This window comes from Penaeus chinensis, chromosome 14 (genome assembly GCF_019202785.1).
Source record: "Penaeus chinensis breed Huanghai No. 1 chromosome 14, ASM1920278v2, whole genome shotgun sequence".
Taxonomy (NCBI): Eukaryota; Metazoa; Arthropoda; class Malacostraca; order Decapoda; family Penaeidae; genus Penaeus; species Penaeus chinensis.
In genome coordinates, this window is record NC_061832.1 from 7,758,740 (window position 1) to 7,780,376 (window position 21,637).

Sequence of the window (21,637 nt, forward strand, 5' to 3'; positions counted from 1 at the left end):
CTTTCCTCGTTTGTGGAAATGCATAGCTATGGTCTTGCTTGGAGAAAATATGAGCCCATGGTATTGTTGCCCATTGCACAACCTGATTTATTGCAGTCTGCATGTGTTCTTGCGTATCCTGTAAGCTTCCACATACAGATTACATGAGACAGCACTTGGAACGACCGGTATATTAATAGCAATGACAAACAGGGTCACACTTAAGACATTCCCTTGTGGGACCCCTTTCAGCTGATCTTCCAGGTTAGAGAAACTGTTTCCCACCCAAACTCTAAACTTCCTGTCAGCAAGGAAGACGGTAGGTAATGCTCCTCTTAAACCAATGTCATACAGCTTCATGAATATGCCATGCTTCTAAGTGGTATCATAAGCCTTTTCAAGGTTAACGAAGACTGTTATCATGTGATGTCGCTGTGCGAAGGAATTCTGTATAGCAATTTCCATCCTCATAAGTGCATCTGTGGTCGATCTCAGTTTTCTAAACCCATATTGATATGGGGTCAGCACGTTTTCCTTTTCTAGCAGCCATGTCAACCTGAAGTTTACCATTTTCTCCATCAACTTGCAGATGCAACTGACGAGATAAATTGGTCTGTAATTCCCTGGTATGGATGCATCCTTGCCAGGGTTAGGGACAGAAATAATTATAGCCTCTTTCCATGTGGATAGCACTGTGCCCTCCCTATAGATCATATTAAATAGATCCAATAGGAACTTTTGGGAGCTCTCTGGTAAGTGAGATATCATTTGGCATGGAATATTGTCACTTCCTGGGGCAGCCTTACGGCAGAACTGCAAAGCAGAGTTCATCTAGCGCAAAATTGGCAATTGGAGAATCGGGCAGTGTAAGATGCTCCAGAGGAGATCTCTGCCAAGGATTTTTTTTTGTCCGTCGAGCCTCCTTTAGTACTCGCTTGGCCTTGTCTCGGTTTTTTTTTTTTATAATGGATCAAGGTTACATCACTGGGGCGTCGTTTCAACTGCCTTAATGCAGCTTTTCTTGCTCTTACAGCTTGTTGGTATTCATCAGACCACCATGGTACCGGAGGTCGACGGTACTGCCTGCTGCTTTTGGGAATGGATGCTTCTGCTGCAAAGTGACTTTGTGATGTGAAGTAATTAACAGCATCCTGAACATGCTAGGAATTATTCACAGATCTTTGCAATACTGCAGTTGATCTAAAAAGATTCCAGTCCGCATGTTAAAGTCGCCATCTCTGCAATCCATTGCCTGAAAAAACATTCACCTCCAAAATTATTGGAAAGTGGTTGCTTCCATGACTTGCCCAGTGAAATTCAATTGTGAATCAGATGAACCAATTGTCAGGTCAATATTAGAGAATGTCCCAGTTTGAATTTGGAAATGTGTGGGTCTGTTACTGTTCAGTAAAACTTCATCTACTCTTGAGAACAAGGACTCCAAGGCCCTTCCTCGATGGTTGGACAAAGCGTCTCCCCAGAGGTGATGGATGAGGCAACTGCCCAAATAGCTCTTCCAAATCATCTATGTTGAGATTATGTGGAGGAAGGTAGATGGATGCAACATTATAAGGTCGTGTCAAGCCTATGTTCACAGCCTTCACCTGCAGTGTTGTCTGCAGGTGGATGGTCAGGGAGGGAATATTCTGATGTACCATCACTGCTACTCCTCCATGAGGTCCATTATCAAAGGTCCCATAATGGGCTTGAACTTGGAATCTTCTCAGGAAATAATCCCTTGTAGGCATACACAAACTGGGTTACATGAAGCTATCAGATGTTGCAGTTCTTCCCATTTTGCATGAATTCCCTGGCAGTTCCACTGGATTAGGGTATCCAGTTCTTCAGGTTGGCAAATTACTTCATACGGTGTTTGGCAGCACCTGTGATTAAGGCCTGCCCCACACCTTTAGGCTGTCCCTTTCCAACATCTTGGGAGTCCCCTTTGATGGGTTGTCTACCTGTGGAACTAGTTTCCACAGGCTCCCTTTGGACGGGCTCAGGATTTCTTTGTTTGAACAAAGGACAGACCTGAACCTTTGGTTCAGGTGCATTCTGTCTACCAGCGGAGGCCCTTGTGGATGTGGTGGCAGCTGGAGCTGTCACCATTGAGGACTCTGGAGCCTTGACTGATGGCTCCAAAGACTTTACTTCGGGAGGAGTCTCCTTGGTAGACCCCTCACTCCTACTCCATTCCTGGTGGAACAACTCACCAGAGGCAGTTTCAGCATTTGAGGAATGAGGTTTAGAGGTAGTGGCCGAGTGTGTGGTGTTAGAAGTATTGGAGGGTAAGGGATGGCGGGAAGGAGGATGGGCTAGATCCGAGGCAAAGTATTTACCTGGCTGTGCAAACAGCACATGGGCATGATCTTTACAGTGGTAACAGTATATTGGACCTGGACAATTGTTATCTCCTTGATGACCTGTTGTACTACACTTTACAAACAGTCTTGGTTGTCCAATTTCCTTAAAACGGCAAGAGTTGGATCCATGCCCATAACCCAGGCAGCGGAAGCACTGCACATATGGTTTTACCTTGAGGTGGTACCAAGCCAACTTAACTGATACAGGAAGGAATGACGTTTCAAAAGTTAGTAGAGCTGGTGTAGACTGTTCCAAAGCATCAGCTTTCTTCTTAAAACGTTTTACTGCCACTACATTAAAATTCTTTAGTTCTTCTAACAGTTTTTCCTCAGAATACCTCATCAGTTCTCGGGAAAAGACAATTCCTTTACACTGATTGAGTGTTCTATAGGGACTTGAGACTTGAGCCCCAGGAATGTCGCATATCACACGCAGACGGTGACGAAACCTCAGCTATCAGGCTACCATTTCGCTGTGGGGTGATGCGAGGATCACGTTGACATACCTCATCTATCTCCCGATGTACTTCAAAAATATCAAGATCCGTGATTGATACACCATCAATGGTCTTCACTACTAGGTATTTACTATATGAGATACTTTCATATTTACCAGGTAAGATTTCCTTAATGGATTGAAAACTTTTTTCCTTACCTGGTTTGGGAGCTCAGGAACCATTACAATTCCCATTCTTGCCCTTTGGGAGCTGGTAAGGTTCCAGACTGACAGCATGTGAAGTTCCAGAGGGATTGGCGAGAGAATTGCATAGGTCGTCAGGGAGAGAGCTTGTTCTTTGTAAATTTGCAGAAATCATACAAATTAGAATTCTTTATTTCCTCTCCCCTCACCCACCATGGAGTTCAATGAGGGAAAGCTATAGTTGGGACTCACAATCTCCTAATAGCCACGGGGGTAGTGAGGAAATATACACAGTCACTATTACTGATAGCAGTCGCGGGACCTATGCACTACCGAATGGACATTACCTGCTTGACCCTAGCCATATTTGACTAGCCGATTGACTTGACTGGGCCTTGATCAAGCCATCCATCTAACCAGAATAGAGGACCAAAGAGGTGTGGTGCTAGCTTAAAGTGCAGCATAGTATCACTCAACCTCCAGGATCCATGTCTCCTGGTAATACGGGACGCCACGCACGGCAAACACACGTGGGAGAGTTCCCCCTGGTCCAAGATGAAATGAACCAGGGGTGGGTGCACCATCCCCTCTCATAGGCCTTGGTGCACCAGGAAGCCATTTTGTCTCATCCCTCACTGGTAGAGGAAAGTCCACCCCTCAGTCCCCTTGAGGGGTATGGGCTAGACGTTCAGGACAGGTACAAAGTTAGCCTTTCATCCTTTCAACATGTCTCTCACACCTTAGGTAGTGGATAGTAGAGGGGGTTGGGGAAGAGAGGGAAACGAAAGGGGGAGGGAAAAAGACAATTAGTTGGGTCAAGGCTAAGGACCAAGGCAGGGTGATCCCAGAAGATGACACAAGCAAATGGAAAAAAAAAAGCATTAAGAAATAAACACCTTTGAAAAATCACAATTTTATTACTTATCAAATATAATTCACACAAAATCTACTACTACAACTACTAGTTAATTATAAGAGCTGGAGTAACAACAATATTTACTTTTTGATAAAATATACAATCAGCTTTTTACTCAAACGCTTATTACCTCTTATTCTTTTATACACATTACCTTTTATACATATGAATTACTTTTAATTAAAACTTAATAAACCAACTGTTTTATCACATTTAACATTTCATTTTGATTTATTACCAACTCAGTGTTGTAGATGTAATATATATAAACTGCCCGTTCATTTATCTGGTTATTTATTTCTTTGACCAATTTGAACATATTTTTCAAAATCAGTTATTGATCAGACTCTTGAATTGTTATATAAACAATCTAATTAATATTTCCGATTTTTTCAATATTAAATAACCATTATCTAATTTTTAATGTAATAAAAATCGCATTCTTTCCTTCTCCAATATTTTATTTCCCTATTCTTCCTCGATTCTTCTTCCCTCTATTCTTGTTATTGTATTTCTTTTCTTTCTATTCCCTTTTATCTTCTTCCCTTCCTCAGACTAGGTATGTCACCTTCTCATTCTGAATTTGGTAATAGCAGGCCTGTTAAAGAAAGGGAGACTGTGTTAAAAATTGATGTCATGTAATACAACTGGTGACACAAATTAATGAAAAGTCTATAATGTAATAATGATGATAATGATAATAAGAGCAACAATAACCAACATCAAAGATAATACTACTACAAATAATGATGATAATGATAAAAATATTGATTATGTTTTAAAAACTATATACATAACAATAATAATATTTTTTATAGTAGTTTTTAAAAGACAAGGCAAGGCCCTCCTCCCCTGAGCTGCTCATTAACCCCAGTATGAGAGGCAGGAGTTGATCCTTGTGTATGTGTATGTATGTGATCCTTGTGTATGTGTATGTATTTAATATACATACACATACATATATATAATATAATATAAGATAAATATGTATTTAAATACATATAGGTATATTTATATATACAAATATATACATACACAAATATATAGATATGTACATATTTTTTTCCCTTTTCTTCTGTTCACCTACAAGAGGATAACAACTTGTCATGCTGTAAAAAAATATCAATCAATTAAAAAAAAGTATTGAGGACAAAATAGTATTTGAGACGTTGTCCAGCTTACCTTGAGTGTGGTGAACATAAGGCCGAGTTCCCCAAGCAGGCTCCAGCTGCCGGCGCCACCACCGCCATCATCAAGCAAATCCTCAACAAGGCGGATCTCAGCCCCGAGATGCTGGATGCGGGAACGCACGACCACAAACTGCATCACAGGGAAAAGGTCGTCCATCGTCCACTGGAACATCCGCCCCAGACGTGCCACAGCGCGCTGCCGAGACAAACACAATGGTGCTTACTAGTTCTATAGTGTCGTCTTCAACATTTGAGCCATTCCCTTTTGTGGTTATGAAAGAGCAGACGCACCTCATTTATGCACTCGAAAGTCTTCTGGATGACGGCCAGTTTGTCCCTCGGAGAGAATGCCGTGGAGAGCAGCTGGAGGGTCTCGATGGCATCGCTGAAGTGGCCCTCCCTGGCTGGTGAAGGCGCCAGGGTCAGGCTCGAGGGGCGCTGTGGTTCAGCGCTGGGACTGGCCTCCCCTCGCTCCGGGACATCCTCTAGCCAGAACTTCCTGGGGAGAAGCATTCGGATGACCTCTAGTCCAAACATTAAATACACATACATACATACATACACACACACACACACGTGTATGTATGTATGCATTTGTGTATATATATGTATAAATGTATGTACATATATATATATATATATATATATTTATTTATGTATGTATATGTGTATATACATATATATATATACACACATATATGTAAGCATGCACGCACACACGCACGCACACACATACAATGTGGCCCAAAATATAATTCCGGAAGTGTACATACAATATATATATATATATATATTATATATATATGTGTGTATTTGTGTGTCTGTGCGTGCGTGCGTGCGTGTGCGTGTGTGCGTTAGTGCGTCCGTGTGTGTGTGTGTGCATATATATACATACATACATACATACATACATATATATAGATATATTATACAATATATGTAATATATATATATATATATACACACGTATATATGTATGCATGTATGTGCATGCGCGCTCGCGCGTGTGTGTGAGTGAGTATGTGTGTGAGTATGTAAAGTATATAAACCTGCACACACACACACACACACACACACACACACACAAACACACACACACACACACACACACACACACACACACACACAAACACACATATATATATTATATAATATATATAATATATAATATATGCAATATAACTATCTATCTATCTATCTCTCTCTCTCTCTCTCTCTCTCTCTCTCTCTCTCTCTCTCTCTCTATATATATATATATATATATATATAAACCTGCACACACGCACACACTTATATATATATATATTATATAATATATATAATATATGTAATATATATATATATACATATATATATATATACAAACACACATATACACATATATATATATATATATATATATATATATATATATATATATATATGTATGCATGTATGTGCAAGCGCGCGCGCGTGTGTGTGTCTGTGTTATATATATACATAAACACACAGACACACAAATATATATGCACATAAACACATGCCTATAGTTTAGTGCACTTACGGATCGACGCCTAGGAAGGTCATGAGGCCGACGTCAGGCTGCTTGTTCCAGCTCAGCAGACGCCGCCAATACTCGTCATCTTTGGGCTGGTTGTCAAGGACGTAGAGGCTGGAGAGCGGGGAGTAGAACTGCGGCAGGAGCCACGGCTGCAGCAGGGTGGCCGGAGTGACCATGCTGCGGGAGAAGGAAGCTCGACTAAGAAGCGGAACTGGGAAAATGAAACGGGAATTTCGCTCATTCCTTCATTTCGTCTTTGCTTTTTCTCCTCTCCTGCCTCCTCTCGCTCGCTCACCATTGCTGAATCCTTGTCTTCCATTACCAACGTTTGTAGCCAAGTGCAATAAATACCGCAAGTGGATCTGTACACTCGCTAAAAAAAAGTATCTTTACCACTTCAGACTTAACAATCCCTGAGAGGGGCGTTATTTGGGAGAAGGGGGAGGGGGGCAGGGGGAGGGGGACAGGGGGAGGTATTCGTCCCCTTCCTCTAAACTGTTTGCCCCCTCCCCCCTCCTCTAGAGCCCATTTTTTTTTTTTTTTTTTTTTTTTTACTAATTACACTTATAAAGATTGGTTATAACTTAAAATGCCCCTGGAATAACTCAATTTTCTTAATGTTTGTTCACTTACCTCGGGTACATAAAAAAAAAAAAAAAAAAAAAAACAATTAACATTTCGAATTACCGCCCTCAGTTTGGCGAAGTTTACGTGCACGGACGCAACTCACTTCCTCCGCCGTGCAAATACGGCTGGCTTCGAAATACCTAAGAATGATATTTTGGATTTTGAGAGCCACTCACAGTAAAGCGTAATATATATGAACTACACCGGGTTGAGACAAAGGCTCGAGAGAATACACATAGTGAAGATGAGAGAAAAAAATAAAATGTTCCCGATCTTACATTTCCTGGCCTTCATTCTCCTCGTTCTGCAGAATAATGTTGTCTCCCTCGGCTGGAAGAATAGGGAAGAGCGCTTTCACCAGCTGATAGACTCTCTGGGTAAGCGAATGGATCTGAAAATAGTAAGATAAATATTGTTGTTACGAAGAGTGAACAGTTAAGGTTCATAAAAACAAACAAATTTAACATTGAACGAATGATTATAATTTCAAATGGAAGTGAAAAGGATGAAAAATTCAAAGAAAAAAAGGTTACCAAAGTTAACCCTTTGATGTCAAGTGGTCAGTAGGATTAACCACTTTCTTTGGTCTTCATTACATTTTCCTTTTTTTTTTTTTTTCTTTAATGAATTCATAAACAATATTTGTATATACAAATTACCTTATACCAACGATACGTATTTCTAATGTTTTGTTAATAAGCTGAATTTAATGCAAGCTGAACTTTTATTTTTGTTCATTTTCAGTAATCGCTTATAAAGTTGTGTGTATGTTTTGGATAAATACACACACCCGCTCCAAATATCTGGTTCATTAGTCTTGTTCCTCGAATATTGTAATAAGATCGTCATATGGCAACACTAGCCATGGGAGGGGCTAACAAGAAGCCCGACGCACAACGTAGAAAAGGTTATATTCGAACCACAAGTAAAGGCAACGAAGTTTTTTTTTTTTTGACTGTGTGTGTGTGTATGTGTGTTAGTGTGCCTGCCTTACGGTGTGCAGAGAGTTTCCATTTTATTTGCTAGGGACTGGTATGGCAAACCATCTGATGACTGCCACTCTAGTTTTTTCGCACAGGAACGAATAGGCAAGTAGACAGAATACCGTTTTCCCGTCTCCTCTCTCAATATGGTGAATCAGCCTTTGGGTGGCTGTTTCAGAGGGATGAAGGAACCTTGAAAAGGTGCAGGACCTCTCTCCCCCCATTGAGGTGAAACAGCCTTTGGGTGACTGTCTCAGAGGGAAGAAGGGATTCACTTTGGAAAGGTACAAGTCCTCTCCTCCCTCACTGAGGTGAAACAGCTTTGGGTGGCTGTTTCAGAGGGTTGAGCAAAAGTGTTCCAAACAATGATGTCCTGTAGGTGGAAGGGCATCCCCTCTGGTCTCTCCCCAAGGGTTTACACCTACCCACGTGTTTGCTGTGCGTGGCAGCCTTGTTGAGACTGAAGTCCTGGAGGTTGAGCGATGCCGTGAATGAGTACGCCCTGCGGCTAGCAACACGCCTCCTTGGTCCTCTATTCCAGCAAGACAGGGGGCCTGATCCTGGCCTGGTCAGGCCAATCGGCTGGTCTCCTTTGGGAGGTTAAGGTCAAGCAATCATGTCGCCATTGGCACTCACACTGGTCTGTGAGTGCTGTTATAATGGCTATTGGCTGCATATAAGCTCTCACCACCCCTGTAGCTGTTAGACATTGGCTCTAACATTCAGCTTCCCCTTGTTGTGGGTGGGGGCGTGAGAGGATAAAGAAATTGTCCAATATATGGAAAAACAATAAAATAAAAAAAACACAGATAGATACTAAAGTTGACGACCCATGCAAGGCCAAGACCACAGCAGCCACCCTGTAGCCATATGTGCCTCCTGGTGGCAAAAGAAAACCCCAGGCACAGGATGACTCTGTCACACCTGCTACCAAAATAGACAACACTAAGAAACCATCAGCCACAAACATGTCTGTCCATCAAATTGTCCAACAGATGGACTCTCGTGCTGGCCTCTCCAGGCCTGCATCCAAACCAGGGAGGCCTCTGATGGCCTCCCTGACTAAGATGGGAGCACAAGCTGAACCCGCCGAAACAGCTGCTGCCCCCATGACCAAAGCCCAAAGGACGGACCAAAACGACCGAGGCCGGAGACAGACTCTGGGGGAGAGTCTGGGCCCCCTAGGTGTTTCCCTCAGTTCAAAGTTCCCTCTAAACCTGAAGGCTCCGACAATGCCTACCAACTGGTCAGAGCATTGGAGATGCAGCAAAAAATTCAGTTGTCGATCCGGGTTGCCGGAGATCAGGGCAAGATTATTGTGCCCAAAGACCAAGCTACCCTAAATTTCCTGCAGGAAACGAAGGAGCTTAAAGATTGGGAGGAAAGTGTGCCTCTCACCATTGAATTCCAATGATAGTCTGGGGACAGAACAAAAGAGAAAAGGCTTCCTGACCTCCGAATAGGAAGGAAGCTGCTCCCCAGCCGACACCGGATATCTCCAGTAAAGAGGAGTTTCTGGCTATGCAAAAAGTGCAGAAAAAGGAACCACAGGAATAAAGATTCAAAGAGCACTACAAAAATCTTCCCAAGAGACGATAATCTCCTCTTTGATGCTGTTGTCATTGCAATAGCAACAACCTTGGGGAGGTCGAGTGAAAAGGCAGAGAAGGCAGTCACGGTCGCCATGACGGCAATGACCCAAATTGTCGCAGTCCTGAAGAGAAGGAAGCTGGAGAGAGCCAAAACAGCCCCACCCGCACCCCAGGACGAGACTCCCCTCCCCACTGCGACCCAGGCAGAGCCAAACCAGGCTGAATCTGTGCAGCCAATGCCAGAACCTGCTTACCCAGGTAAAGCTAGCAAAGAAAAAGATAAACTTCGGACAAAGCCTGAATTCAAAGCCAAACTAACAAAAGTCAGAGCTACCAAAGGCTCTACACCCCCCAGTAGACACAGGGATAGCCTGACAAACAGCTCAAAAACAGACGAAGATCCCTCAACCAGCGAGGACTTCACAATGGAGTTGTCAGACTCTGACACCTCTCAATCCCAATAGGATGATGTCTCTGATGTAACTAACACCAAGTTACATCATGACACAACCTAAGCATACCACAATGGAACATCAATGGCATCTCCTCAAGGAATGCCATCCTCCACACAATAGTGTGAGCAAGGAGCATTGACATTGTCATGCTCCGGGAGACATTAGCAGTGGAGACTGTTTGCTTCTCAGGGTATCATGTCTTCATGCTGCCACACACAGTTGGCAGGCTTGATCACCCTAGTCAGACCAACAAACCCCTGCTCCGCAATAACTGATGCACCGCACTGTGGAGACAATGTTGAATCTTTTGCTTGAGATTCACTTGGCTAGGGGCTCCCTCAAACTACAACCTACAAAAACAGTTTTAGCACAGCCCTGGGTTCTGATGGGATTTTGTACCCCATCTTTTCCCACCTTGGACTAGCAGGTGAGCTTACATTCTTGCAACTCATCAACAAGTCCTGGGAAACTTCCACTCTACCCGAGCTGGAAGAGGGCTACCATAGTTCCCATCCCAAAACCAAAGGAGCCAGGAGGGCCGAGAGGATGGTACTAAACCGACTTCAATGGAAAATGTGACCAGCACATGAACACCTCCATGGGTTTACAAGGGGCATGAGCACAGCACACAGCATAGCCACATCTGTAGTAGAGGGCTTTTGAATTAGCATGTCAACTTGCCATTCAGGAGTCCCTGATCCGGAAGGGAATCAGAGGAAAGCTCTTGGCTTGGATAGGTGACTATTTCAGTAACAGAACAGCCAAAAGTCAGATTCCAAGGTCACCTATCACAGACCATGCCACTAGAAAAGAGAACGCCACAGGGTGGGGTTCTCAGTGCAGCCCTATTCAATGCCCTAATGTCCTGTATCCTCAACATACTCCTCCCAGTGGGGTGCAAGATCATCTCTTATGCAGACGATCTTGCAATCACCTCCACTGGACCATACAGCCTAATTAAAGCCCAGCGTTGTCTGGACCTTGTATCTGAGGAGTGTTGTAGGACAGGACTAAAGATCTCTGCAGCCAAATCAAAAGCCATAGCTCTGAGACAAAATGTTCATGTGCTTGTGTGGATATGCATGTGCTTGTGTGGATATGCATGTGCTTGTGTGTATATGCATGTGCTTGTGTGGATATGCATGTGCTTGTGTGGATATGCATGTGCTTGTGTGGATATGCATGTGCTTGTGTGGATATGCATGTGCTTGTGTGGATATGCATGTGCTTGTGTGTATATGCATGTGCTTGTGTGTATATGCATGTGCTTGTGTGGATATGCATGTGCTTGTGTGGATATGCATGTGCTTGTGTGGATATGCATGTGCTTGTGTGGATATGCATGTGCTTGTGTGTATATGCATGTGCTTGTGTGGATATGCATGTGCTTGTGTGTATATGCATGTGCTTGTGTGGATATGCATGTGCTTGTGTGTATATGCATGTGCTTGTGTGTATATGCATGTGCTTGTGTGTATATGCATGTGCTTGTGTGGATATGCATGTGCTTGTGTGGATATGCATGTGCTTGTGTGGATATGCATGTGCTTGTGTGGATATGCATGTGCTTGTGTGGATATGCATGTGCTTGTGTGGATATGCATGTGCTTGTGTGTATATGCATGTGCTTGTGTGTATATGCATGTGCTTGTGTGTATATGCATGTGCTTGTGTGTATATGCATGTGCTTGTGTGGATATGCATGTGCTTGTGTGTATATGCATGTGCTTGTGTGTATATGCATGTGCTTGTGTGTATATGCATGTGCTTGTGTGGATATGCATGTGCTTGTGTGTATATGCATGTGCTTGTGTGTATATGCATGTGCTTGTGTGTATATGCATGTGCTTGTGTGGATATGCATGTGCTTGTGTGTATATGCATGTGCTTGTGTGTATATGCATGTGCTTGTGTGTATATGCATGTGCTTGTGTGTATATGCATGTGCTTGTGTGTATATGCATGTGCTTGTGTGTATATGCATGTGCTTGTGTGGATATGCATGTGCTTGTGTGTATATGCATGTGCTTGTGTGTATATGCATGTGCTTGTGTGGATATGCATGTGCTTGTGTGTATATGCATGTGCTTGTGTGGATATGCATGTGCTTGTGTGTATATGCATGTGCTTGTGTGGATATGCATGTGCTTGTGTGTATATGCATGTGCTTGTGTGTATATGCATGTGCTTGTGTGGATATGCATGTGCTTGTGTGGATATGCATGTGCTTGTGTGTATATGCATGTGCTTGTGTGGATATGCATGTGCTTGTGTGGATATGCATGTGCTTGTGTGGATATGCATGTGCTTGTGTGTATATGCATGTGCTTGTGTGGATATGCATGTGCTTGTGTGTATATGCATGTGCTTGTGTGGATATGCATGTGCTTGTGTGGATATGCATGTGCTTGTGTGGATATGCATGTGCTTGTGTGGATATGCATGTGCTTGTGTGTATATGCATGTGCTTGTGTGGATATGCATGTGCTTGTGTGGATATGCATGTGCTTGTGTGTATATGCATGTGCTTGTGTGTATATGCATGTGCTTGTGTGTATATGCATGTGCTTGTGTGTATATGCATGTGCTTGTGTGTATATGCATGTGCTTGTGTGGATATGCATGTGCTTGTGTGTATATGCATGTGCTTGTGTGTATATGCATGTGCTTGTGTGTATATGCATGTGCTTGTGTGGATATGCATGTGCTTGTGTGGATATGCATGTGCTTGTGTGGATATGCATGTGCTTGTGTGGATATGCATGTGCTTGTGTGTATATGCATGTGCTTGTGTGTATATGCATGTGCTTGTGTGGATATGCATGTGCTTGTGTGGATATGCATGTGCTTGTGTGGATATGCATGTGCTTGTGTGTATATGCATGTGCTTGTGTGTATATGCATGTGCTTGTGTGGATATGCATGTGCTTGTGTGGATATGCATGTGCTTGTGTGTATATGCATGTGCTTGTGTGTATATGCATGTGCTTGTGTGTATATGCATGTGCTTGTGTGTATATGCATGTGCTTGTGTGTATATGCATGTGCTTGTGTGGATATGCATGTGCTTGTGTGGATATGCATGTGCTTGTGTGTATATGCATGTGCTTGTGTGGATATGCATGTGCTTGTGTGTATATGCATGTGCTTGTGTGGATATGCATGTGCTTGTGTGGATATGCATGTGCTTGTGTGGATATGCATGTGCTTGTGTGTATATGCATGTGCTTGTGTGTATATGCATGTGCTTGTGTGTATATGCATGTGCTTGTGTGGATATGCATGTGCTTGTGTGTATATGCATGTGCTTGTGTGTATATGCATGTGCTTGTGTGGATATGCATGTGCTTGTGTGGATATGCATGTGCTTGTGTGGATATGCATGTGCTTGTGTGGATATGCATGTGCTTGTGTGGATATGCATGTGCTTGTGTGGATATGCATGTGCTTGTGTGTATATGCATGTGCTTGTGTGTATATGCATGTGCTTGTGTGTATATGCATGTGCTTGTGTGGATATGCATGTGCTTGTGTGTATATGCATGTGCTTGTGTGGATATGCATGTGCTTGTGTGTATATGCATGTGCTTGTGTGTATATGCATGTGCTTGTGTGGATATGCATGTGCTTGTGTGTATATGCATGTGCTTGTGTGTATATGCATGTGCTTGTGTGGATATGCATGTGCTTGTGTGTATATGCATGTGCTTGTGTGTATATGCATGTGCTTGTGTGGATATGCATGTGCTTGTGTGGATATGCATGTGCTTGTGTGTATATGCATGTGCTTGTGTGGATATGCATGTGCTTGTGTGGATATGCATGTGCTTGTGTGGATATGCATGTGCTTGTGTGTATATGCATGTGCTTGTGTGGATATGCATGTGCTTGTGTGGATATGCATGTGCTTGTGTGGATATGCATGTGCTTGTGTGTATATGCATGTGCTTGTGTGGATATGCATGTGCTTGTGTGTATATGCATGTGCTTGTGTGTATATGCATGTGCTTGTGTGGATATGCATGTGCTTGTGTGGATATGCATGTGCTTGTGTGGATATGCATGTGCTTGTGTGTATATGCATGTGCTTGTGTGTATATGCATGTGCTTGTGTGTATATGCATGTGCTTGTGTGGATATGCATGTGCTTGTGTGTATATGCATGTGCTTGTGTGGATATGCATGTGCTTGTGTGTATATGCATGTGCTTGTGTGGATATGCATGTGCTTGTGTGGATATGCATGTGCTTGTGTGGATATGCATGTGCTTGTGTGGATATGCATGTGCTTGTGTGTATATGCATGTGCTTGTGTGGATATGCATGTGCTTGTGTGGATATGCATGTGCTTGTGTGTATATGCATGTGCTTGTGTGGATATGCATGTGCTTGTGTGGATATGCATGTGCTTGTGTGGATATGCATGTGCTTGTGTGGATATGCATGTGCTTGTGTGGATATGCATGTGCTTGTGTGGATATGCATGTGCTTGTGTGGATATGCATGTGCTTGTGTGTATATGCATGTGCTTGTGTGTATATGCATGTGCTTGTGTGGATATGCATGTGCTTGTGTGGATATGCATGTGCTTGTGTGTATATGCATGTGCTTGTGTGTATATGCATGTGCTTGTGTGTATATGCATGTGCTTGTGTGTATATGCATGTGCTTGTGTGTATATGCATGTGCTTGTGTGTATATGCATATGCTTGTGTGTATATGCATGTGCATGTGTGTGTGTGTGTTTATATATATATATATATATATATATATATATATATATATATATATATATATATATATATAAATATGTATATTTAAATATGTATATACATATATATGTAAAATACAATATATGTATATGTATATATATATAATTCAAAATAATATAATACATACACATAAATGTATACATTATATATACAACCAGAAAATTTTAAAAACAAACCTCTTAGACTCTTAGCAACATACCTCCTGCACCGCATATGAGAGCAGCCTCGGGTGTGCCGCCACGCCACCATAGCTGGCCCTGAATGCATCAGCCAAAGCCTGCAGCAACTGTCCCAGGGGATGTACGCGGCTCAGGAATGCCTAGGGCGGGTGGGGGCAAGAGAGAGTTCAATAGAAGGGGGAGGCAGGGAAGGAAGGGGAGAGGGAGAGATCACAAAATAGGAATGAAAGAGTGGACGCCACAGAAGGGGGAAGTGGGTGGAAAAGAATTGAAAACAGAGGCGTTGAAAGGATGAGAAGTTGAGGTGAAGGAGATGGAAGAGGGAGATGGAGTGGTGGAGGATTCAGAAGACATGGGTGGGATAAAGGATATAATAACTGTATTAATCAGCAATGCCTAAAAATTTTCTTAACACAATGTCAATTCTATTGAAATCAACCCTATGCTTCACCCGGAAACTGCAGACTCTTAGCTATAAGCTTCTTCTCAAACCCTAGAGGTCCTTTCCTCAACCCTAACCCTCATCTCATACTCTAGAAACCCTTTCCTCACATCCTAGAAGCCCTTTCCTCAACCTCAAACTTTATAGACACAACAGAACCCCTACTATTCCTTCCCTAAACCTATACCCCATTCTCATACTCTCAGAACTCTCAAGCCTAGGTCTTGTCTTATATGCTAGAATCCCTATCCATTTCAAGTTCTAGAAACTCTTCCAATAACCCTATACCTTGTCTTATACACCAGAACTTTCTCATAAACCTAAGGTTCAACCCCTTCCTTCAAATCCTAGAATCCTTCACGTCAACCCCAAACCTATTTCTAAACACTAGAACCTGTTCCCTCAGGACCACTTATCTCAAGCCCAAATTCTCATCTCATATTCTAGAATCCCTTCCTTCAGCCCTTAAAAGCCTTATTCTTAACACCTAGCCTTACTGCAAACCTTATAACTCCTTAGCATACCTGACCCAAGTATTTTCTAACTTGGTCATAGACTGCAAAGGTGAGGTTGTCTTCTTGTAGATAATCAGGTATGTGGTCCAGTCCATCTAACAGGTCACCTTGACAGCCTCCTCCACCTCCTTCTTCTCGCTTTTGGAATATCTGTTGTTCCTCATGTAGTTTAATGGCGAGACGTTCCCAGAGCTGCAACATAAATCAAGGCAAAATAATATAAAAAATGGTAATAAAAACAAAAGAGAGAAATAAGAGAACAGGAGAGAGAGAAAGAGAGAAAGAGAGAGAGAGAGAGAGAGAGAGAGAGAGAGAGAGAGAGAGAGAGAGAGAGAGAGAGAGAGAGAGAGAGAGAGAGAGAGAGAGAGAGAGAGAGAGAGAGAGAGAGAGAGAGAGCAGGTGTTTACTCACCTTGGTGACACTGACATCTGTGTTGAGCCCCAGCTGTTCCTGACAGTGACGAATGATTGCTTGCCATTTTTTGTCTGCTGGAACACTGTGTTTCCCTAAATTTCTGTTTGGGAAACAATAATACTGAATGTTGATATATGAAAAGATGTAAGCAATCATATGCATTCATAATTTAGGTATCAATGGGGGATTTTATTTACATATCTACATTTTTCTATATCTACCAGTCAATCTATCTATCTATCATTGTTCTGTACATATAAATAAACAGATAGACACATATATATATATATATATATATATATATAGAGTAAATTGGTAGTAAAAATATCTTCAAAACTAATAAGCATCACTGTAGCCCTACTGCAGTTTTAGCTAAGGTTCTATAATATGATATGGCATGTTTTCTGTTTAATGAATCAGTGTTTGGTTCTGGCAAAAAAAAAAAAAAAAAAAAAAAAAAAAAAAAAAAAAAAAAAAAAAAAAAAAAAAAAAAAAAAAAAAAAAAAAAAAAAAAAAAAAAAAACTCAGTCGCTTCATTAGTTTGATTAGCTGCTACTAGATGGTGAAGCTAAGAGAAGCAGTTACAAATGTGTCAGTGATTTTCATTGGATTTTCCAGCCATATATAGATTTTTAAAGCATGAAACTTTTTATGTTTAGAAAAATATGTAGCTATGGTTGATACTTGTGTTGCCTCCCCTATGTAGGCGTTGCTATTTCATTGACCAAACAATTCTAGGAAATTGCATTTAAAAAAACATTTAATCTGCAAAGTCAACAATAACTAAAAAAAATTGTTATATGAAGAACAAAAAAGGTCAAATGGCTTACATAGTTTTCAAATGCAGTTATTAATACACATTTAGATATTTATATTCTACCACACTCTGTTATGAACAATCTAGGTTTTTTGGCTCATTTATAAAAAAAACAAAAACAAAACTATTCACTCTATGTTTAAATCAAAATGGTTCCCAGATGTACAAAAGTAGAAACCAGCAAGTGTCCTAACCACACTGCATCCCCACACTCTAATTGCTACCCTCTTAAGGTCTTGCCCCCCCCCCCCTCCCCTCCATGGTCACACACCATCGATATTCATAGCACTAGTAAAATATACGTTTTTCCCTGCCAATTCAAGGAAAGGTGAAATTAGGTAATGTCACAAGGTCTACTACCTGACTCCTTTGTGGCTAAGCACCAGCAGAGCCATTTATGTGCAGACATTTCACAAAGATATAAAAAAATAAGCATAGCATTTTCCCCAGCGGCATGTGGTCCATAAAGTAAATGTTGGCAGCAACCCTCAAAAGGGAAAGGAACAAACTCATATGAAAACCTCAGCCAAATTTAGCTAACTTGAAGACTAGAGCGATAGAATTTAACCATAACATCCAAAACAGATATTCCCTTCTCAGCAATGAAGACCTCAACATTGACCAAATCAACAAACAGTTCAATGTCATAATAAAGGAAGCTGCACAGGAAGTAAGAAGTAAAAACATCAAGCAAAGCTCAAGCAAGCACTCGATAGAAACTAAACAGTTTCTACAAAAATGTAGGGTTATGAAAGTATCGTCAAACAGGGACAAGACAGAATTAAATGAACTAACAAAGACTATAAATAAAAAGAAGAGAGATGTACAGAAATTCAATACTCAAATAATAAATGAAAGAGTGATCTCAGGTACCAGCATGAAAACAGCTAAATGGAGACTCGGAATAGGGAGAAATCAATTGTATGCAATAAAGAAACCAGATGGAGAAGTGACACATAAAAATGAAATCATACGAGTAGTGGAAGACTTTTACAGGGATCTATAGAACTCAAATAAACAGCCACGAATAGAAGTGAATGCAGTAACTAGAGATGACCTAATACCACAACAGAAGAAATAAAAAGAGTGCTTAGAGACATGAAGAGACGGAAAACACCAGGTGAAGATGGAATTAGTATAGACCTTATAATAGATGCAAGAGAAATTGCAACAGGTACACTAGCCAATCTTTTTAACAAATTCTCAATGGAAAACCAAAAAAGCCTATAAAAATGCAACAATTATATTGATACATAAAAAAGGGGATAGAAAGGATCTAAATAACTACAGACCCATAAGCCTCCTTCCAATTACTTACAAACTGTTCACAAAAGTCATCATAACTCGCTTCACTGAGTCTGGATTCTAACCAGCCCAAAGAAAAGGCAGGCTTCTGCAGTGGATTCTCAACAACAGACCACATCCACACGCTCACCCAAATAAGAGAAAAAATAAACGAATATAGGAAACCCCTGTGTATGGCATTCATTGTTTACAAAAAGGTATTTGACCCTGTACAAATACCAGCAGTACTAGAAGCTATTCGAAAGCAGGGAGTAGAGGAGGTATATTGAAAAATATTGGAAGATATGTACGAAGATGTGACAGCAACCATCAAGCTCCGCACAGAAACCGATAAAATCCCAATTAAAAAAGGTGTTAGACAAGGCAATACCATCTCATCAAAACTTTTTACAGCTTGCCTTGAGGAAATATTCAGGAAGCTAGAATGGAACACACAGGGTATCAAAATAGGAGGTGAATACCTAAACAATCATTATGAGATGATATTGTTCTCTTCAGTGAATCTGCAAATGAAATGCAGCAATTAATATATGATCTGAATAGAGAAAGTCTGAAAATTGGACTTTGGATGAACAAGAAAAAGACTAAGATCATGTTCAACAGTAGAGTTCAATTCGTCCAGATACATGTACAAGCAAAGCGCTAGAGGTAGTGGACAAGTATATATACCTAGGGCAACTTGTACAGACAAACACATCTACCGAAGAGAGAATTAAGCTCCAGTCTAGGCTGGAGCGTCTTTAGCAGACTCAGTAGCATACTAAAAGTCTGCTTGCCATTATGTCTTTAACAAGAGTGTCTTTCCAGTTATGACTTATGGATCAGAAACATGGACTACAACCAAATTACTGGAGAGAAAACTAATAAGTACCCAGAGAGGGATGGAGAGGTTAATGCTGGGAATTAGCCTAAGAGATTGGATGAGGGCGATGTGGATCAGACAACAGACATATGGGCAGGTCATATATGTCGGAGAAAGGATGGCAGATGGACAAAGGAAGTAATAGACTGGGCTATAGATAACATAAAGAGGGCAAGGGCCAAACCAATGACAAGATGGCATGACAAAATAATAAAATTTGAGGGCCAAGACTAGAAACAAAAAATGCAAAACAAACAAAGTTGGAAAAGATTGGGAGAGACCTATGTCCTACAGTGAACTGATTCAGGCTGATGATGATGATGATGATGATATATATATATATATATATATATATATATATATATATATATATATATATATATATATAAAAACACACACACAGACACACAAAGACGTGTGTGTGTGCGTGTGTGCGTGTGTGTTCTGGTGTGTAGATAGATACAGATATACATCTCATCACATAATGTACCTTGGCATTCCTGACCCCCCTTCTCCTCCAGCTCCCAAACCCCCTCCTCCTCCACTGCCCCCTCTGCGAAGGACCCCACTGATCTTGACTGGGCCAGGGAAGCTTCCGCTGAAGGATCCCTCGACAACATCCCCAGAAGGGTAAGACAGGATCCCCTTCCCTGCAAAGCTACCTCCAGGGCCCACCTCACCCTCAAACTGTGTGCCATCCTCCAAGATCACAAGGCCTGGACCCTGTAGGAACAAAAGTGGTTAGTAAATTCAGGAGCTGATTTTAGCCTAATTTGTTTATGCAATGCCTAATAATGAAAATCAAAAACCATAAATGAGAGCCACTACTAAGTTAGAGAGAGAGAGAGAGAGAGAGAGAGAGAGAGAGAGAGAGAGAGAGAGAGAGAGAGAGAGAGAGAGAGAGAGAGAGAGAGAGAGAGAGAGAGAGCGAGAGAGAGAGCGAGAGAGAGAGAGAGAGAGAGAGAGAGAGAGAGAGAGAGAGAGAGAGAGAGAGAGAGAGAGAGAGAGAGAGAGAGAGAGAGAGAGAGAGAGAGAGAGAGAGAGAGAGAGAGAGCTAGACACAAAAAGCACTGACTGTGAGTTTGTTGGAATGGAAGCTGCCTTCATAGTAGACGCCATTCATGGTGACAACCATACCAGGCCCCTGCCGGAGGTCTCCCTGCCACAGGCCCATGTATTTCTCACCTGCAATGGTATAAGGTTATAAGATAAATGTATTCATATAATCAGAATCACATCCAAATACACCCATATGTGCATAAACACACATACTTACAACCAAACATATACATACACACATACACCAACATATATACAGTACAAACACAAACACAAACACACTCATGCCCACACCCACACACAGAGTTGTACAGGATTCATGTTAATCAAACTGTAAATAAAATGTTCATTCACACTCACTCACTTGCTAACTCACTCACTCACTCACACTCTCACACACACACATGCACACCCTTTATCTGTCTCTCATACTTTTACACACACACACACACACACACACACACACACACACACACACACACACACACACACACACACACACACACACACACACACACACACACACACGCACACACACACATAGACATGCCCCAAGCACCTCCCTCCCTTCTCCCCTTCTCTCTCTCTCTCTCTCTCTCTCTCTCTCTCTCTCTCTCTCTCTCTCTCTCTCTCTCTCTCTCTCTCTCTCTCTCTCTCTCTCTCTCTAACTTGTATTCATAACCTGCATCCACTCTATGTGAACTAGTGTTGTTCAGAACTTTCTTGCTTGACACCAGACAAGGAGCAAGTGTACAATGTACCTCTCTACCCTTGAGGACACTGGCTATATATATCAACACTCCTAATCTTCAAGCATTCAGAAATTTCTCACAATGGTGTAAGCATACCCCTGTGACATTCCAAAAGCTCATGATTGGGCTTCATTTCAGTGATCTGTATATAATATTTATTAATATAGCAAACTGCACTTGAGTTTAACTCTACTATTATCTCACCACATAATTTATTACATGCCCCCCTCCTTACC

General features: G+C 41.6%; 1 protein-coding gene across 1 annotated transcript in view; it reads right to left on the reverse strand.

Moving 5' to 3' along the window:
* Positions 1-3,879: 3,879 nt before the first annotated feature.
* Positions 3,880-21,637, reverse strand: part of LOC125032315 (alsin-like) — a 55,961-nt gene continuing 38,203 nt past the window's right edge. The window contains exons 22-32 of the mRNA XM_047623411.1: position 21,637; positions 20,666-20,775; positions 20,081-20,313; positions 16,604-16,706; positions 16,202-16,384; positions 15,256-15,375; positions 7,534-7,646; positions 6,632-6,805; positions 5,380-5,587; positions 5,081-5,284; positions 3,880-4,496 (exon numbers count right to left, since the gene is read on the reverse strand). The exon at position 21,637 is cut by the window's right edge and continues 166 nt beyond it. Coding sequence (XP_047479367.1) covers positions 4,449-4,496; positions 5,081-5,284; positions 5,380-5,587; positions 6,632-6,805; positions 7,534-7,646; positions 15,256-15,375; positions 16,202-16,384; positions 16,604-16,706; positions 20,081-20,313; positions 20,666-20,775; position 21,637 — 1,497 coding nt within the window. The 3' untranslated portion in view covers positions 3,880-4,448. The remainder of the gene's footprint in view (positions 4,497-5,080; positions 5,285-5,379; positions 5,588-6,631; positions 6,806-7,533; positions 7,647-15,255; positions 15,376-16,201; positions 16,385-16,603; positions 16,707-20,080; positions 20,314-20,665; positions 20,776-21,636) is intronic.